The sequence below is a fragment of the Alternaria novae-zelandiae genome, assembly GCF_023758075.1.
Source record: "Alternaria novae-zelandiae strain BMP 2774 chromosome Unknown scaffold_3, whole genome shotgun sequence".
Lineage (NCBI taxonomy): Eukaryota > Fungi > Ascomycota > Dothideomycetes > Pleosporales > Pleosporaceae > Alternaria > Alternaria novae-zelandiae.
In genome coordinates this window covers 1294231-1313501 of record NW_026056963.1, presented here as the reverse complement: position 1 = coordinate 1313501, position 19271 = coordinate 1294231, and the positions used below count along the sequence as shown (strand labels likewise).

Genomic DNA, 19271 nt, shown 5'->3' with positions numbered 1-19271 from the left:
GTCGCTACCAGGATTCCGGAGCGCCTTCACAGATTCTGTTTCGCCGCCGTCCAGGATCAGATATCCGTTTTGGCTTCGAGGTCTTGGGTAAATATAGCGAGGGGAGACGGAGAGAGCAGGGCTCTGGTTCTTGGACTTATGACACTTTCTCAAGAGGATCTGCTTGTATGGCGTTAGTTTGCGTTTCGGAGGTTTAGTGTAAAGCAGCGCAGCGTCGTCTTTACTAGCCCTATACACACACAGCGAGCCGGACCTTGGACAAGTCAGACGAGTAGGGCTTCGTGGACAGTGCACACCGGGATGGCTGGGGGAGAAGTGCTGAAGACTGGTTGCCGATGCTATGATATCTCTTTTTTATAGCTATACTAATGTCCATCGATATCGAGCCTCCCCCACATACATCCCTCACCCGCTCACCGCAATTATGCTTCCAGAAATCAATACAACGCTACCAATCCATGCAATCTTTCTCCTGACCGAAGCATGTGACGCCAAATCCCCTGATTGCAATTCCTCTCACTCATCAACTTGTACCCAGAATCCAGCCTACGAATCCCTCCGTCTCCTCGACGGCGGACTACTACCATCCCTCTTGACCCTCGGTGCCGGACTTCCACTATCGTCTCTCTTCATCCTCGGCGGCGGACTAGCACTAACATCCCTCGCCTTCCCATTAGCCTTCTCCCGCGGCGGCGGGGAACTAGTATCCCTCCTGCGAGTGCGACGCGGCGGCGGACTGCCACTATCCGCCCTCGCCTTCCCTTTTCCCTTCGATGGCGGGGCACTGCTCGAGCCACGTCTACGCCTGGGAGGCGGAGTGCTAGAATCACGACCACGACGGCGCGGTGGCGGGGATGGCGAACGCGAGGGTGAGGACGTGTACTTCCGGCGGCGTGTCGGAGGTGGAGAACGGGATAGCGAGCCGGAGGGGCTGCGTCCTCGTCGTGTGGTCTTGGATTTCGGGGGCGGAGAACGGGATCGGGAGGACGAGGGGCTGCGGCCGCGTCTCCTAGGCGCGGGGGAGCGTGATCGAGAGAGGGAGGTTGAATAGGAGCGCTTGCTCTTGAGCTTGCGTGGTGCTGGAGAGCGGGACCGAGAGCGGGATGCGGAGCTGTAGGAGTCGCTTCTGCCACGGCCTCCACGTTTGCGGGCTGGCGTAGGGCTGCGTGTGTACGAGCGGCCTCTAGAGTCGGATCTGGACCTGGATCTTGAGTCGCGCCTTCTGCGGACTGGGCTTCGGGAGCGTGAGTAGCTGCTCGAACTGTAGCTTGATCTTGATGAAACGCTGCGGTCGTCGTCGGAGTCGCTCTCTGGTTCGGGCAGCGGTTTCGGCTTGGGCGCAGCGTTCTTGAGCCAGTCGCGCATGCCTTCAGTAAGCACACCCATACCGATCGCAGTGAAGTAGTTGATGGAGAAGCGGGTCTTGCTCTGGTCGTCGGCATCGGTGGGGAAGAGTCCAGTAAGGCTGTCTTGTAGCATGGGGTCCTTGAAGCGCTCCACAACGACTTTCTGCCCGAGAGAAGCTAGCAGCTCTTCGAACAAGATCTTGACGAAGATACGCGAACTAGAGGTTGTGTCTTCTTCCGTCATCTTGACCACCTGGAAGACGTGCCAGCCGATACCGTCGGATGCTAGCAGATGCGCGAAAAACTGCGCGATGATACGAAGGCGGTTCGTTTCGAAGCGGTGTATAGTCTCGTAGTAGTGCGCGAATGCTTCCTCAAAAAGGTCGGTCCACATTCTGTTCAGCTTGCAGAAGCGCTCTCCAATCATGCCGTAGAACTTCTCGTATGTGCGCTCCTGACTGGCGCACTCGACGATCATCGTGGTGAGCTCGTTTTCCAAGCCATGTGGCAGGTTGATGCGCATGAGTTTGTGCACGCACTCCTCAAAGCCACCGCTGCTCTTGATGGTCAAATAGATCGTTCTTCGCAGGTTAACGAGATCCGCGTTGGTCTGATCTTTGACGTCCATGGCCTTCACTTCCTCGTCCTCTTCATCCTCAGATGACGCATCTGTGTATCCATCATCGTCGCTACCCTCCTCTTCACCTAGAATCTCCGCCTTGATCTTCGTGTACTCTGCCTCGTGCGCTTCGTAGTCAGGATCGACCTTGAAGAGGTTGAGACCATCCTCAACTTTCAGATCACCCTCAAGCGTGTGGTTGTGGGTGATCTGATCCTCCTCCTCTACCAGGTCCAAGTCCTCCCTGATAACGGGGTTGTCCTTGTACTTTGTGCGTCGGACCTCGAAAAGAACCTCAATCATGTATTGTGTGCGCTTGTCGATGTCGGCTTCGTGGAGGATGTTGCGCATCTGGTCGAAGATGGCATTCGCGATCGCAGGCTTCATCTCGTCGAGGAAAGCGCCGACCTCTTTCATGATACCGACGGCGATCTCAACAGAGTCGTCGGAGGGCTTGTTGAGCAAGAGGAGCAGGATCTCGGCGATCAAGATCTCGTGGACGACTTGCGTGTTGACGAGGTGAGAGAGGAACATGGTACTCGATAGCGCCACGGCCTTGTCGTTCCTCCTGAAGCCCTTCCTGAACTGCACAATCAGGCGCCGAACCAGCAGATCGCCAACTTGAGGCAGTTTCGTGTTGACAATAGACACCATAGCTGCGTAGATGGGCGTGAAAGGCAAACTCGCCGCTTGCGCCTTCATGATAGCTCTGCAGAACAGCCCACGTCCGCGCACCAGGTTCTCCGAGAACAGCTCCGGTACAATCATCTTGATATTCGCAGTATTCGTCTTGTTGATCAAACCCTGGATCGACTTCTTGAGCGCCTCCCAAGCCATGCGCTGAAACTCAGGGCTGCTCTTATCCGTAATCGACTTCTGCATCTCGCGCAGGCGCGCAGGCGGGATATACGCGCCTCCAGCACGTGTCTTTGAGTCGTCAACGGGCAGCTTACGGTTCGCGCTGAAGGCATTCTGGAAAAGCTTCAAGCGCGAGTCGTCATCCGGAAGGTCGTTGGTCGTAGGCTTTGGCGGCGGGCGACGGCCAATACCGCCATTACGACGGTCATCCTCCTCTTCATCCCTCCTGCTTCGCTTTGATGGCCCAGCACTCGGTCCATCGTATGGGGAGCGCTCGCGTTTGCGCGGAACCTCTTTGGCGTCGAGCTCGGGCTCCGGTGAGGGCAGACGGACGGCAGATGCGACCTCCATCGTCGCGCAGTGAGTCGTGTTGGAGGTGGAGGATGGCGAGTGTTGAGGCGGAGAGTGACGCGCTTCGCAAAAGTTTAGCTTACAGGCGGTTGGGCGATCGAAGGTTGCGGCGAACGGGCCGCGGTTTCGCCGACAGGGGTCTTGGCTTGGCGCGACTTTGAGGGAAGGGCCAGCGAGGTGATTGTAACCACCATTACTCCAAGCTAATACACTCGTTCACTCTTTCGCCAATCTTCACAATGGTATGCTCTCACACGTGTAGCATTCAAGGCTGTGCACTGACCAACCATCACAGGCCGATCGCCTCGTAGGCCTCAGCATGCTCGTCGCAGCGACTGCCATCTTCGTCTACTACACTGTCTGGACTCTGTTCATGGTATGCTTTGGTATGATCACTTCGTTCTGGTACACATACTGACTCTATACAGCCCTTTGTAGACGACGACCACATCCTGCACTCCCTCTTCCTCCCACGCGTTTGGGCCATCCGCATCCCCGTCATCCTCCTCATCCTCGGCACTACGGTCGTCGGCAGCTTCCTCTCAGTGGTCATGATCAGGAGCAATCGAAAGAAGGCACTGAAGGCTAAGCAGAAGAAGGCCTCATAAATGCTTACGGCATTGGGTGCGAGCAATAATCTTCCACAAAAGGGGTCAGCTTGGAACGGCGCAAAAACATTTAGTTGCGTCAATATAATTGGATTGGTAGCTGGAAAGCCGAGAGGCGTAATGAAGTCGTTCAGATGTTCAGTCTCGCCTACATGACATTGCAGTTCTCTTCTGTGATGACAACCGGTCCACCACCCTCTCCTTCCTCATCACCTCCACCACCAGCACCCTGCCCACGGGCAATATGACGAGCCAATTGCGCGAAGACAGCCTGGCTGATGAAGTAGTCGTCTCTTCCACCCTTCCTGTCCATGTCGTTCTGACTAGTAATCTGATAAGCTTGATGCATCCTTCGTCGACTACTGAGTCCACCAGGGGCAACCTCATCGTCACTGTCACTAGGGGCATCGACGGCAGGCTCACTTTCAGCCTCAGGTTCGGCAGCGAGGTTGCGACGGCGACGACCGAAGTTCAGACTGGAGAAAGCAGCCGGATCGGACGAATGCACTCCGACACCTTTCCGTGCATTACGCTGGAGCTGCGCATCTGGAGAGAAGATTTTGATCGTGTGGTCGATACCGGAAACCGCCATTGTAGGTTCATAAGGGTGACCTGATCGTGTTAGAGCTTTCGTCGCCATGTTTGTTCAGTTGTACTTCGACTTACCTTGAATGACGTTGACCACCTCTCCATCTCCCTCCAGGATGTTTACAAGTTCCGCTGTCTTGCGATCCCAGATGAACACGTGGCCAGAGTCGCTTCCGCTGACCACATACTCATCCTGCAGTCCGAAGTAGTTGACGTCTTTGACTGTCCTAGCGTTACAATGCCCGGTATAGACACGTGTATGAGGTACACAAGGTACATCACGCTCCACCTTCCATCGCCCGTAGCGACTGCGGCCAAAGTCTGATCGCCATAGCATGTTTCCAGATCTTGTACGGCTTAGTCCTTCTTCATCTTCGTCGTCAGTGTCATCCTCTTCTTCTCCATCATCCGATTCTATATCACCATCACTATCTTCATCGTCATCATCGTCGTCCTCTTCTTCTTCATTTCCGTCTTCATCCTCTTCATCGGCGCTCTCAACGGCCACAGAACCCGACTCGTTTGCATTAGCAGAGCTGGAGACACCCTCTTCCTGGTCGCCTCCCTCTCGTGTTGATGTGCTGACGAGTTCTGCATCGCGGACCGGACCCTCGTCTACCGAGGGATCGATGTCCTCCTGCTTCTCTCTCAACGCCTTCTCTTCAGCTCTGATCGTCTTGTCTGATATGCCCTGGCCGCCGTAAGCGCGGTCTACGAAAGCGAACTTGATATCCTTGGCGGCATTGCGCAAAACACCCCTTCCAACATAGTACACCCATCTTCGTTTTGCCGTAGCTCGGGTTTGTGTGGGCTCGTTAGACGATGCTGACACTGACGTGGACTCATGCTCGCCGGTGAGATCAGCAAAGGGTATCGTGATGGCATGGCCGAACGCATCAACAGCCTCAAACTCAGAGTCGTACAAAACTCGAGTGCTGTCTGTCTCATACTTGGAAGCATCGACGTTGACGATCTTAGTGTCGTCTGCCAATTCGATCAGATATGGGATTAGTCGTTCTTGGATGGCGTCCATATCAGAACCATGGGGAATGGGAAAGCGAGTACTACCACTTCGGCTCGAAAATCCTTCCACGACTGCTCCGGGGCCACTGTCGATCCATAACAGTATGGCTTTCAGGAAGTCGTATCCAAACTGTTCGGGTTGTGGTGGGTCGCGCTCTCTCGGCGCTGGTTGTATTGAAGCGAAATACTGGGCGATCAAGGCATCAGAGCTGGATCCAGTCAAAAGCTGTCCACCTAGCACCCGTGCTAATGTCCCGGCTGCTTGCACGAACCGACGAGACGCTGCCCTACTATCGCGAAGCTTGTTCTGTACTGCGACGTCCACGGGATCTGGATCGATTGGATAGCCCCATGTCCTATCGATGTCGTCCATGTCGGGCAAGATCGAATTCGCTAGACCCACAATGGACGTGCATGCGAGGTGAATTCCAGACTCCCCAAGCTCACCTAGCTCGAAAATTCGTTTCGCTATCTTGACGGTTGTACTTGCGATGCGGTAGTGGTCTGATGCTCGTAGATCATTCAGTTCCTCCTGGGTCATGCGGTTCTCAGCAGGAGGATGAATACGGATATCTTCGCTCTGACCGTTTCCATATGTCACTCGCAGTGCCAGGTCTTCATCGGCACTTTCGGTACGTTGTCTCGATTCGGCTCTCTCGACGCCTTCTTGAGATAAGGTGCTGGACTTTGGTCGCTTGCGCTTCCTGTTCGTGTCCTTCACGCGATGGCCAGATGCACTATTCGAGGTCTTGATGGGCGTCACGTTCTCTCTAGCATCTGGCGCCCGTAGAATATCGAAACTGTAGATGTGATCCTGAGACCAGCTCACAACGAGCTCGTTCGGCTCGGCATCACTGATTTTGCATGCTGTAATGTGACCGCCATCATTTCTCTTCATGCGCTGCTTTCCGTTGGGCGCAAACTTCTTCACACATTGCGTCGCCTTCCCTAATAGCTCATCGTCATTATCGTTCCAATTTTCTGGACTCGATAGCCTAGATCCACGCTCGTTGTTCAGATCGCGGCCAAGCATCCGTCGGTCATGCAAGAAGCAATGGAGATGTGCCCCACCTAGCGCAATGTAATGCGGCTGACTAGGCGAGCATGACACGGTATTGAGATCCAGTCCATACCGAGCATACGAGATGAGTGGCGGCGGGATGCTGTCTGAGGCGTCTTCATCTCTCGCCCATGCGGGCAGCATAGTGTCTCGCGGAGGTGGATATGCCTTGGACGGTTGCCTTACATCCCATTGTCGTACCTCGCCATCGTTCGAGCACGTAAGGAAATAGAAGGGGTTGTCTTCAGTGACGATCCGCTTTACCGTGTCGGCGTGGCAACGGAATGCCTTCGCGTTGGTATCCCCTTCTGTGAGCGTCAGTCTACGGCGTGCTCTGCCTGTACTGCCCGCATTGCCTGTAGACCGGAGGGCCGAGTGGCCTGAATGCTCGATATCGAATATCCGTACATCGTCCGTCGCACTGACAATTGTGCGATCGTTGGAGTAGGGCATGAACTTCACGGAGAAGATATTGGACTGATGTCCTGTCTGGATTGAGGTGGTAAGATTGAACTGCGACGTCGACGATTCGGGGTGGTACGAGTGGATGTTGATGCGATGGTCGTCGGAGCCAGAGGCGAGGAGGCGGCCAGATGTTGACCAGCTGGTAGAGTCAGACTATGACACCGATGTATAATTAGGGTGATTGCATACCTGAGAGCATTGACGCATCCATTATGACCTTCTAGTTCGTTCACGATATCGAGGTCGTCCACCCATTTGCGGTCGCCGTATATCGATCGAATGTCTGAGTATTTCCTAGGCTGCTGTCCGACTTCACGCTTAAGTAAGCGATCGTATACAGTGTACTTCATCGTGACACGTTGTGTAGTTTGCTAGGGGCTGGATGGATATTGAAAGCGCAGCTCGAGGAAGTCGCGAGAGGCAAGAGGTACCAGAGGCGATGCTTCCAAAAACAGCTTAGTAAGTGCGATGTGAGGCTGTGCAGGTAAAGTCAATCAGGTGGCACAATACGCAAGTGAAATCGCTTCTGTACGGGCATCGCGACAATGAGGTTGTGGCGTTGGTGTAAGTTGCGCGTTCGCGTGTATTCCATGGCCGCAAGGGAATGACGAAGGGTGACTCCACCCACGTTTTGGAGCTCCAAGCTTCACCCCCGCGGCCTCCCGCAGCCGATCCCCAACGCCTGTCTTCCCCCATACATCTTTAAAAGGCCGGGGCCAGCCCTCGACATTATCAACAGTCACGAAATTGCTTCTGGTATTGCGCTATCTATTCATCACGACGAAAGACCTTCTGATTGACGCGCATGCTGTCACTTGTCTTCACGAAGCGTGTGGACTTCTAGCATCTTCTAGGCTTGCATCGTTGTGAAGGTTGGCGGGCATAATTGAATCTTGACGAAGTATGAACAGGAAGAATAATCGCGCGTACTCGCATGGCATACAACTACACCTAGTGGTATCTAAAAAAACGTACGAACTGACATGAGAAACGTAAACATCCAAACTACTACAGAACACTCTCCAATCATCCTGCCTAGAGAATTAGAACGGCACCAACAGCACCAACGAGCATCATGAGCCCAGCTCCAACACGGCTAGCAGCGCCCTCGAACTCCGCAGGTGGCATGTACTGGGAAGGCATGGTAGGCTTACCAGTGCCAGTAGGCATAGGCGCGTACATGCTGGTACCGTTCATAGCAGGGCCGGCAGGGACGTAAGGAGCACCTCCAGCAGTTGGGTAAGGAGCGGGAGTGTAGGTGGACATTGCGACCTTGGTGAGGGTCATGTACATGGTGCTGGTGGCCTCCTGCTCGACGGGCTTCTTGGGGTACTCGGGCATGGCAGGGTATTCTGCGGCCTTGGAGGCCTCAGGCATAGACGGGTACTCAGCGCCCTTGGAAGCTTCAGGGACGGATGGGTACTCAGCAGCCTTGGAAGCCTCAGGCGCAACAGGGTATGCGGGCATAGACGCCTCAGGAACGGCCGGGTACTCGGCGGACTTGGAGGGCTTAGGAACCGCAGGGTACGCGGGCATAGACGCCTCAGGGACGGCAGAGTATGCAGGCTTGCCTGAGGACACGGGCTTAGCCGGGTAGTCCGCAGGGTATGCGACGGAAGGAGCAGAGGATGGGTATGCGGGCACGTGGGTGGCGGTAGCGATGGGCTTGGTGATGGTCACGGTGACAGTGCTGGCAGTGTAGACGCTGGTAGTCCAGCCCTCAGGTACGTCGGTCGAGCCGGTGGGCTTTGCGCACTTAGTGCAGACGGTCGCAACGTAGGTGGTGGTGACGGTGGTCAAGCCAGTGGGGCAGACATCGACGTAGGTAGCTAGAAGATGTTAGTGATGATCTTTGTGGTATCGGATTTGTTGCAAACTTACTTGTGACGACTGAGGTGGTGGAGCCGGCGGGAACCTTGGAAGACTCGGGGTACTCAGGCTTCTCCGTTACGGATGGGATGCTCACGTGGCCAGTGCTGGATGCAATAGAGCCCTTGGAGCTCTCAGCAGGGTATGTAGCAGAGACAGTGTCGGTGGGGTACATCGGCGATGCGGTGGAGTATACACCGGATGAGTAGACAACAGACGAGTGGACTTCGGATGGGTAAACGGCAGAGAATGACATGCTGTACTCCATGGAAGGCACGTATGGGGTAGAAGACGCAGCCTCGGGGGTGGACGCAGAGACTGAACCAGTAGGGTACATGTCGCTGGAGCTTGAGGCCGACGAGGACACTTCGCTGGAAGCAGAGGTCTCGCTCGGGGAAGGAACGTAGACGGAGCTGCTGGCGGTCTCGGAAGCAGAGATCGTGGCGACAGATGACGGCTCAATGAGGGTGCTGGAGACGGTCTCGATGGTGCTGGAAGTCTCGTATACCGAGCTGGCGCTGACAGTGGCGGTGATCTCAGGGACGGAAGACGACTCAATCATGCTGCTGCTGGCAGATTCGATGGTGCTGGAGGTCTCGTACACCGAGCTGGCGCTGACAGTGGCGGTGATCTCAGGGACGGAAGAAGACTCGACCATGCTGCTGCTGACAGACTCAATGGAACTCGCAGTGATAGTCTCCGTTGGGAGAGGAACGTAGACCGACTCGCTGCTGGAGGCAGATGCAGAGATGGTAGCGATGGACGAGGGCTCGATCATGGTGCTGCTGACGGTAGCAACGGAGCTGGCGCTCTCACTAGCAGTGGGCATCTCGCTGTAGACTGAGCTGCTCTCCTGGGCGGAAGAAGAGCTGGAGGCGACAGAAGACGATTCCGCGACGGACGAGCTGGAAGAAACGTGGACAGAGCTGCTGCTGGAGACCGAGCTCAAGGTGACGTAGGCAGACGAAGATGAGGCGCTGCTGCTGGTGATCATGCTGCTGGGAGCAGGAGTGCTGGAGGAGACCATACTGCTGGAGACAGGGGTGCTGGAAGTCATAGCGCTGCTGGAGATGGTAGTGGAAGACGAGACCATCGTAGACGAGACTGGAGTACTGGAGGATGATAGCTTGGTCGAAGTCGGGGTAGCGGTCGACGAAGACTGAGTGCTGGAGGACACGACGGGGTGGAAATCCTTCATGAAGGTGCCCTCAAGAGACTTCTTCATCCATGTACCGTACGACTGGCCATATGTCGGGTTCCTGACAGACACAGTCGCCTCCCAGAGCATAACACCACCAAAGCTGGGGTCGTTCTTGTAGAATCGAAGCAAGAAGTCTGCGTCAAGGGGCTCGAGGTAGTGGTCCTTATGGCTCTCCACGCCGTCAGGACCGGCAGGCAATCCAATGTAGAACTTGGCGTCGGGGTTCGCGGAGGCCTTGATCTCGTCGATCCACTTCTGGAAGGTGAAAGTGCTGGGCTGCTTCTTCTTCTTGTCATCGACCTCTTTGGCAGCAGAGCATTCCCAGGTGTTGTAGAATTGGGTGAAGATCATGTCGAATTTCAACTTCTTCATGATAGGGGAGATCCTAGCATCAGGGACGACACACTGGGGAGCAGCGGAGAGAAGCATGTTCGAATGCGTCTTGACGTAGTTGCCGAAGTGTTCGTAGTTGGCGTAGATAAACTTCTCGTCACCTCCAGGCATGTTGTAGAATTGCGCTTCGAGATCGAAGTCGAAGCCGTCTACGAACGCGTTGCCGAACGGACGCGGCATATCGGCAGCCTTCCACTCAGGGGTGACTTTGCCGTAGGCACCGAGCAGGAACTCAGCAGTCCATTCTGCGACGTCTTTGTCCTTGAGGTAGTAGTCCGTGGGCCAACCGCCTCCAAGGGAGAGCATGACCTTCTTGCCTCTCCTGTGGCAAGCATTGATAGCCTCCTCTATGCCAGGGCAGGAATTGAACAGAGTGCTGTCCTCTTTCAGGACTGGATCGTAATATACAGTACTGCCACATGCGTTCGCATGGTTGCTTCCGGGGTATGCGCCGACCACTGTAGGGAACTTGGTGATGACTTTTTGTTCCAGAACTGTTAGCATTGCTTCCTAGTCGATAGATGAAAGATAGAGTAACTTACAGCCGATGTTGACAATGTCAACGTTCGGGTCAGTGCAAACATCGATCAGTGGGATCTGATCGTATCCTTGACCCCAGTACATAGCAATGTTCGTCTTAGCGGCAGCATTGTAAGTCGCAGCGGCGCCAGAGACAAGGAGTCCAGCTGCAAAAGCAGCGCGAGTGAAGGTCGAGGGAAACATGATTATGGTATTAACGATATAAACAACGATATGCGATTTTGAATGATAGGACGGCCGGGAGCCAGTAAAGATCGTGATGAGCGGGCTCAACGAAAGGACGCAAGCAAAAATGCTGCAATTAGGATGTAGACTCGAAAGAGTGACTTGACGGCGAACTGGAAAGCAGTGCGACTGACGATGAGAAAAGAAGACATGGGAGATTGCACTATATCTAGTCTTGGCCCACAGGGCTGTACCTGCATGAGCGAGAAGGGTCGGACGCTGACTGCGCCGTTTGGTGGCATGAGGCCATCGTGCAGATTCAGACGGCAGACATCGTGTGCCTGCAGGAACAGAACGATGGCTTCCGTAGTTCCATGCCATTGGTAGAGGTGCCTGGATCCTAACTGCTTCGGGTCTGAAGTGTCGTCGGGCGTCCAGCAGTACCTGCGTCTAGGCGAGCGCTAACCATCAACATGGCTTTTGGGAACGCTTCCATGTGATGCTTTACCCTAGCTTCAAGACCGGTGAATGGGCCGTGTCTAAGTATCGATAGCATCAATCTCGGTTAAACCGTCGAGAGTGCTCCTTCGACCGTCAGCAAAAGGAAGGAGAGTTGCTGATGCATAATGGAACGGCTCAGGACGGCCTTCGGTCCAGCTTCCCGGCGGCGTCGTTGTTGCATGCCTATAGTATGGACAGACACATAAAGCCAACAACCTCTGCTCGGGTTGGTATTGCGTCTTGCGCTGGTTTGGCAATCCCGGGTGAGTTGGAAGAAGAAGATCCTGGTGCCAAAGCGACCTCCTGAATCTGCAGTCGGTACCCGTGGACAGTGTAAACACCGGGTCTCTCGGTGGCTGCCTGCAGGAATCTTCTCATGGCTGCATGGTTGCAGTGGTTTCATCCCAATGGGGGTACCGGTCCGAACAAATTGGTGAGTTGGTGTTGGGATGGCGTCGGCTACGGTTCAAGCGATGCTTAAGTCAGGGGCACCGAGCGTTAACCATTCCTTTTCGAGACAGACCCTTTCAGCCCTGTCAGAACCGCATCCTTCAAATAAGGGTGTCTATCTTCAGCCGTCTTGGCTTGTGTGACAGTAGCGATCAATACAAAGACATGGTCTGCTCGAGCACTTACGCCTTGTTCATCTGGCTGCGCCCTTCGTATACATATCATCCGCCTGACCGTTCTTCTGCCGGATCAGTCAGCCAAGATTTACGGCGCAGTATTCTTGGTGGAGAGGTGTGTGGGTCTAGCCTGAGACTAAGTTTTCCTGCGGGAGGTTCGCGACAGTGGCTACCCATTGGCATCGCGAAAATGACACGCCCAAGGGCTAGCAAACGCGCTGACGCGGGACCAATGGTTTGACCACGGCGGCAGCCATTGAAAGCTGCATCGCAGAATCGGCCGTAAGGATAGCCCCTCGTGCTTCTGAGTCATCTGCAGTGCCGGTGTTCCGTCATCGTGAGCATATCGCAGGATTTTGGAATGAATGTAACCTCGGAGCGCGCGCGTGCCGCAGATTGCCGGGCGAAGGAGTTGGGAAGGGCGCGCATGTATATTGCGCTGGAGCCCTCTTTGAAAGCTCGCGACAAGACTCTTCACGCTCGCGCACGAAAGCCAGAAGGACATGACATATGCGCAGTGGTGCGTGGTATGACGGGTCCGGGGTCTGCAACGTGAACGGGTTGCGCAGTCGGTGCGAGGTGATGTGCAGACCCGCGGCGGGGTGGGTGGTGCCCAGTGCAAATCATGGGCTTGCGTTCGCCGATCCCCATCCAATACGACCGCGCGGCACTCTTCTTTGCACGCTTAAGCAGACCTCACATCGCCTAGGAGAACGACAGTGGTGAGTGAAGTTGTACAGAATTCGTGTCTATCTATTCAGTCTAAGCAGGTATTATAAAAGTCGCAAGTTTCCTAATGTCCCTCCAAAGCATGCCCGTCCATGTCGTCTCATTTCCAATCGGCGTTGACGCAACGCAGCTCACAAGCCTCCATTCATTACTTCCTCCTCATCATGCGACAGCAAAGCGACTCCGCTCTCGCAATGTCTTGCCGTATCTGTATAGCGCAAAGATGCCAAACGAACACAACACCATGCATCCCGCCAGCAAGCTCACACCACCATCGATCCCAATACCCTGGAACATGGGTCTGGCGAACAGGATTGCCGCAAACGCAAACGCGCTTCTGCTAAGACTATTGGCACTAAAGATGCTGGCTGCGTATGTCGGATAGATGTTAGGGATGTACAGCAGAACGCTTTGCGCGATGAAGTAGATCCCAAAACAAGTAAGACTGAGACCGATGGTAGGCACCATCCAGTGGACTGAGGGTCTTGATGCCCATGCAAACATGAACAGCCCTACGGCGATGACGGGACTAGCTACCATTCCGGGCCATAGATGGTTTTCGAGCTCGCCGAACGTCCCGTTCATGAGGCGGGGGAAGACGCGGTACTTGAGGTACAACACGTGTGCTGCGAAGGCGCCAAGGCAGGCTGGGAGGATACAGAGGAAGACGAGGCCGGTCGACTCGGCGTTGAAGCCGTAGTATACAGGATATACGAGAGGTAAAGACTATGATAGATGCGTCAGTGGGCGTCTTTGTGGTTTGAGCAAGGCGAGTGCTTACCTCGAAGAATGAGTAGTAGATGCCGTAGCACAAGCCCATGTACACCGTCGTGAACAAGATGGCGGGGTCGAGGGCATTGATCTCCCAAGGCTTGACTAGCGCGTCGAAGAGCAAGCTGCTGACCTTCATGTTCTTTTGCTTTCGCTCGGAGGCCGACATCAGCTCCTGGTTTCCTGTATCCTCTCGCATGCGCTTCGCTTTGTAGTACAGGATGGTGGGTCCGGAGCTCTCCGGTAGGACCAACAATATAGCGAGGTATACTGGACCTGCGATGATGAGCAGTTCCCAGCTTGAGAAGCGCCAGCCCAAGTCCTTGACGGCATACGAAGATAGTGTGGGTCCAAGTGCGGGACCGAGTGTCGCAACCGCCGCCCAGAGCGCAACCGCAAATGGGAATTCAGCCATCGTCCAGATGTCACCGAGCGATGCGCCAGCCGTGGCGAGACAGGGTGAGGCCATGACTGCGCGTCGAAGTCAGTATGTGTCGTATGATTGATCTAAAGAACGTCACTTACATCCCAAGAGAAAGCGCAGTACCATCAGACCAGCGAAGTTGTCCACCAGCGCAGTCGGTATGCACAGGATGATGAAGAAAAATCCAGATACCGCATACGGAGGGTTCCTGCCAATGGCTGGTACTTCAGATAGCGGCGAGAAGAGCAGACACCCGATACCATAGCCCAGAACGTAGAGCGCAATGCCAAGCGAGGCCGCGACATGACTGACGTCGAACTTGTCCATGACCGCTTGTTGTGAGGATGTGTATATTGAAGAGCCGACGTATACGGCAAAGGTGTAGACGCATAGTAGCACAGTCACAAGTATTTTGTGGGACTGAGGCCAGTTCTGAGGGTTGCTTGGGTCGCTTGGTCCATCCCAGTCGACGAGGGTCGTCTGGTGCTGCTTAAGCTCTGTGCCAACAGCATCTCCAGCTCCAGGGACGGCTTCCTTTGGGAAAGGGAGATCGTCAGTCGACGACGAAGTAGATATTGGCTTTGCTTTTGTACGCGCATAGTCAAATTTTCGATGCTTGATGTAATGGGCTAAGGTTCCGATGAAGGAGTGCTTGAAAAGGTATGACATTTTGGCGATGCTATCGTAAGGTTGTTGTCGATTGCGAGGAGATGCTATACAGAACGAAGAGGTAAGCAGAGGAAGCAGTAGCGGCCCTGGACTACCAGATGTGAGGAAGATAGGAAGGTTTCCGAGGAAGGCGGGCTTGTAAAATAAGTATTGAAACGTGGTGATGTTGCACAACACTGAGAGTCTGTGCTACAGGCTTATATCCTCCATCGTGGCTGCTATCTTAACTCCACGTCTTACACGCCCAGCATCTGGGTTTGTCAGACTCATGCGCAACTGAAAGGTACAGCTCTTGGCGCGAAAAATAAACGACAGGATATGGACGTTGTGTCAGCGAGTTGTGCTATGGCGATAGCGTGCTCTTCGCATATGTCCCCGATAGCTCCTAAAACGGCAACAATCTACGAGGATGAGTCTCACCCTCGACCACGTACTGATGCGCCATTGCAGGCTACAGTGAGTACTAGGCCGATCTAGAGATTTCCAGCGCTGCAACTCATCGGACACTTCTCTGACGTTAGTTCAATGAAAAGCCTCTGGTGTTAGCGGAGTCAGCGGACATAAAACGTGATCGGACGTCAGATCTGATGATTCATCGACCAATACCTGCGGCGTCTGTAGAGTGTGTACATATAATGTTATCGCTTGGACGGACGAATGTGCGGAGAGGTCGGAGATGCGAATGCTCGAGACACCAGATTGGCGGGATAGGAAGCGAGGTAAGCATGTACCACCCGAAAGAAGTAATTACCGATCAGCCTCAAAGCCTCCGGTCGGAGTCATCCTATCAATGTAGCCATGAGAAAGCAATGCATACTCGAACATGATGAGATTACTGATAGCAGGCTTACCAAATTGTCAGTATAAAGGGTATCGATAGTCCTCCGATAGAAACGTTCGATAATATTCGTCCGAACACAGACTCCCCGGTGTTTGTAAGTCGATACTGTGTGCGCAAAAAAGCAGGGTCGGAGCTGCTGACAAAGGAAGGCTGCATTATCAGATGTGGCTGCTCGCAGCTTCTGCTATTCGTCGAGCCAAATCTTGCATTGATGGCGTAAGCAGTAAGCACTATGATGCCTTATCGCAAACGCATACATGCCTCGACGTCGCAAAAGAAAGTAGTCGATTTGAAAAGATCCATTGTCGAAGTCAGGGAAGGTCCGAGGCCAAGTCGCCCTGTCTGCCCTCGAGAGCTAATGTTGGGTGGGGCAACCACGTGATGCGGGGACACTGACGTAAACGCGTCCGTCGCGTCTGGCCCCTGACGCCGTCGCTCCAGCTGTCACCCAAAAGTCACCCAGCACACTACCACAAGATGGCCCACCAGCTGCACTTGTACGTCGCATCACCCTCGCGCAATCACTTCTACACGGTTCCTACGGAACGGAAGGGAAATTGATTGGACTAAAAAAAGGTGCCGAGTGAAATCCACGGTTCACCATCGTGCCCCTCGATGAAACGGCCATCTCGGCTTTACTACAATACGACCCAAGTGCCGTTCCTAGCAGGACACTAGGTTTGTACCAAGGGCCCGGACGTTTGCTTCGCCCAAACGTCTAGATCAGGAGCTTCAATTGGAGGCGCGAACGACTTTCGTGGTATGTTGCACCTGCTCCATTCTTTCACTCGCGCGCCTTCACCACACCCTTTGTCCTTGTTGCTTCGTCGCGAGCGCTATAACCTTCCCTTCTCAATGGCACTGCAGTTGCGCAAGAACCTAGTCTCCTAATGCGCTGTCATAGATTCTACTCCTTCCGCCGCCATCCGCTATACTCAGCATTCCGGATACTGGTCCTTTTCTTTCTTGTCTGGGACTCGCTGCACTGTCTCTCCTTGTCCAAGTACCAGACATCTGCAACGACCGGCCCGCCTCCACCTCGTAATACGAAGCGCATATACATAGCCTCCCAGCACTGGAATGATGCGCGACTACTCCGGGAGCATTGGAACAACGCGCTGGTAGCATTGGTACAAGAGCTGGGCGTCGAGAACGTGTTCGTATCGATATACGAGAGCGGCAGCTATGACTATACCAAGGGCGTACTGAAAGAACTCGATGCTGCGCTGGAACCCTTGCAGGTGAAGAGGTCGATACAACTCTCCGACAGATCGCACGCGGATGAGATTGCGCAACAGCCGACGGATCATGGGTGGATTAAAGCATCGGACGGGGAGACATACTTGAGGCGAATGCCATTTTTGGCGACCATACGGAATCATGTCTTTGAGCCCTTGGAGCGCCTGGCTGCGGAGGGCGAGCATTTCGACACCATACTGTTTCTCAACGACGTGGTGTTCACCCCAGAAGACGTACTGCGATTGCTGGACACCAATGGCGGACATTATGCGGCAGCCTGCTCCATCGACTTTAAGAAGCCGCCGCAGTTCTACGATACCTTTGCGCTCCGAGACTCAAGCGGCCATGAAGCCTTGATGCAAACTTGGCCTTACTTCAGATCGTACGCCTCGAGGCACGCAGCCGAGAAGCTGTTGCCAGTGCCCGTCTCCTCATGCTGGAATGGAATAGGTGAGTCTGCCATTGTCTTACCTCCTTAGCACTTACTGACCAATGCGTAGTGGCTATGCCCATCGAGCCCTTCCTCGCCAGCCCACCCTTACGCTTCCGCGGCATACCCGACTCCCTCGCAACAGCACATGTCGAAGCGTCTGAGTGCTGCCTAATACACGCCGACAACCCTCTCTCCGCGAGCAAGGGCGTGTTCCTCAACCCCAATGTCAGAGTCGGCTACAACGGTACCTCGCATGACGCCGTACACTCGCCGGAAGTCATACTGTCTCCATTCCAGATCTTTCGATCTTTGTGGCGGAGCCGCATATTGAGGTGGACTACAACCAGCCTGTTCAAGGAGCAGGTCGTACGTATGAAGTTGGGAAAGTGGACTGCGGAAACAAAGAAGTCGGAGCCCGGCGGCTTTTGCCTTGTCAACGAGATGCAAGTCATTATCGAGACCGGGTGGAAACATATGTAGCTGTGGAACCAAGACGCCCATCTTATTCGATGCAAACCCAGCTAAGATTTGATGTGTTGACTGTGATGAATCTTTCGCACCATGTGACTTCGATCCGTAAGAAGTTCGTTTAGACACATCTTTGACATGCGTCGGGAAAGGAAGCAGAACCAAGACGCACGTCTCAATCCGAGTTGATTCAGAAGCTGTATTCCTGACAAACTAGTCGTGGCTCAAAGGAGAGGATGGGCTTATTGCCTACGATGATGGCTTTCATCAGCGACATGGCATAAGTCTTCTTCGCATTGCTTCTTGGAGTCCGCGGGAGCGTAGTAATTCATGAGACTAAACCAAAGCTCGCCATCCGAATGCGGCTTGATGGGCGTTGCATTGCTCTGCTAGTAGCTTGACTTTTTCGTTTCAACGCGCGCTTTTGGGCGTTGTGCTGCGATCTACTGCGTCTGTCTCGTACTCCAGAATCATAAAGAGTAGGTACTCGCAGGCACAAGAGCATGCTGCGTCGCACGAAGACTAAGGCAGATGCTCGCTCCCTCTCCGTCGTGCTAAACAAGGCAGCTAAAGCTGCTTGGTAATACAGAAAGCGCGGGTGCAGCGACTGATCGCAAAAACATGTTCGCCCAAGGCTGCGATAACACTCCGGCGACTTGTTGCTCTCTAGACTTCTTACCTATGCTAATACAAACGTAATGCGTACGTTGTAAGCATACAGCATCTTCACCTAAAAGAATCGCGAGCACTATTGCGTAGCAAAACAGCGTATGCTCGCTTAGCGGCAAAAAGAGAGATAGAGGCAAAAAGAAGACAGGAGCAGGAAATCATGTACATAGCAGAGCAAAAAGGAAAATCAAAAAACAAAAAGTTCGGATCATCGTTAATCGGACAGCTATAGGGATTGAAGCTGCCCGACGATGATCCTAATCTTTCTTTCACCTCTTAGCCGTAGCCGAACCTCTTTGTTGCCGAACCTCTGTTGTTAGTGACCTTAGGAAAAACAGGACGTACCTTAGCCCACCATATTTATATACCGCCTGATGGGTGGCGGTCAGGATCGAACCTGGGTGTGAACCACGGAAAGAGGTGAGGTGCCTTTTCCATTACGCTATGCGTCTTCACCGCGGAGGTGGGATGATGGAATATAGTACATCCCAGGCCTTTATATCTTGATAGGACCTCAGATTGGGTATATCTGGTGTAGAAGTTGGTGAGACTTTGTGGGATCTTAGCGAGAGAGTTGTGCGGCGATGACGACGACGAGGCGGCAGCGTTGCGGGGATTGTATGCACACAGGGTCCAGTTTGTTTGGCCTTTGGCCCTGGCAACGGCAACGGCAATGGGGCGTGTCAGTAGGCGTATGTCTCCCTTGACAGCATGCCCTTTCTGCTCCCATGCCTCGACGAGCATCCAAGGGCTCATGAGCACTTCAGGTCCCATGGAACAGGAGGCCTTCAGCTCTCTGAGTCTAATACTGCATT

General features: G+C 54.0%; 6 protein-coding genes across 6 annotated transcripts; 2 read left to right on the top strand and 4 right to left on the bottom strand.

Moving 5' to 3' along the window:
• Positions 1 to 1183: 1183 nt before the first annotated feature.
• On the bottom strand, positions 1184 to 3174 carry CWC22 (pre-mRNA-splicing factor cwc22; the record flags this gene model as incomplete). Its single annotated transcript, XM_049396068.1, has 2 exons — positions 1184 to 1261; positions 1285 to 3174. The coding sequence occupies 2 exons, from the start codon at positions 3172 to 3174 to the stop codon at positions 1184 to 1186; spliced, it is 1968 nt and encodes a 655-aa protein (XP_049258472.1).
• A 239-nt stretch (positions 3175 to 3413) lies between these two features.
• On the top strand, positions 3414 to 3782 carry J4E88_002402 (uncharacterized protein; the record flags this gene model as incomplete). Its single annotated transcript, XM_049396067.1, has 3 exons — positions 3414 to 3416; positions 3470 to 3550; positions 3603 to 3782. 3 exons carry the CDS (start codon positions 3414 to 3416, stop codon positions 3780 to 3782), a joined length of 264 nt encoding a protein of 87 aa, XP_049258471.1.
• A 148-nt stretch (positions 3783 to 3930) lies between these two features.
• J4E88_002401 (uncharacterized protein) lies at positions 3931 to 7268 on the bottom strand (the record flags this gene model as incomplete). Its single annotated transcript, XM_049396066.1, has 3 exons — positions 3931 to 4394; positions 4449 to 7057; positions 7108 to 7268. The coding sequence occupies 3 exons, from the start codon at positions 7266 to 7268 to the stop codon at positions 3931 to 3933; spliced, it is 3234 nt and encodes a 1077-aa protein (XP_049258470.1).
• A 685-nt stretch (positions 7269 to 7953) lies between these two features.
• J4E88_002400 (uncharacterized protein) lies at positions 7954 to 11104 on the bottom strand (the record flags this gene model as incomplete). The annotated part of the gene is made up of 3 exons (XM_049396065.1): positions 7954 to 8747; positions 8800 to 10875; positions 10924 to 11104. The coding sequence occupies 3 exons, from the start codon at positions 11102 to 11104 to the stop codon at positions 7954 to 7956; spliced, it is 3051 nt and encodes a 1016-aa protein (XP_049258469.1).
• A 2000-nt stretch (positions 11105 to 13104) lies between these two features.
• Positions 13105 to 14806, bottom strand: J4E88_002399 (uncharacterized protein; the record flags this gene model as incomplete). The annotated part of the gene is made up of 3 exons (XM_049396064.1): positions 13105 to 13668; positions 13724 to 14184; positions 14239 to 14806. 3 exons carry the CDS (start codon positions 14804 to 14806, stop codon positions 13105 to 13107), a joined length of 1593 nt encoding a protein of 530 aa, XP_049258468.1.
• Positions 14807 to 16537: 1731 nt separating this feature from the next.
• On the top strand, positions 16538 to 17799 carry J4E88_002398 (uncharacterized protein; the record flags this gene model as incomplete). The annotated part of the gene is made up of 2 exons (XM_049396063.1): positions 16538 to 17336; positions 17387 to 17799. 2 exons carry the CDS (start codon positions 16538 to 16540, stop codon positions 17797 to 17799), a joined length of 1212 nt encoding a protein of 403 aa, XP_049258467.1.
• Positions 17800 to 19271: the final 1472 nt, after the last annotated feature.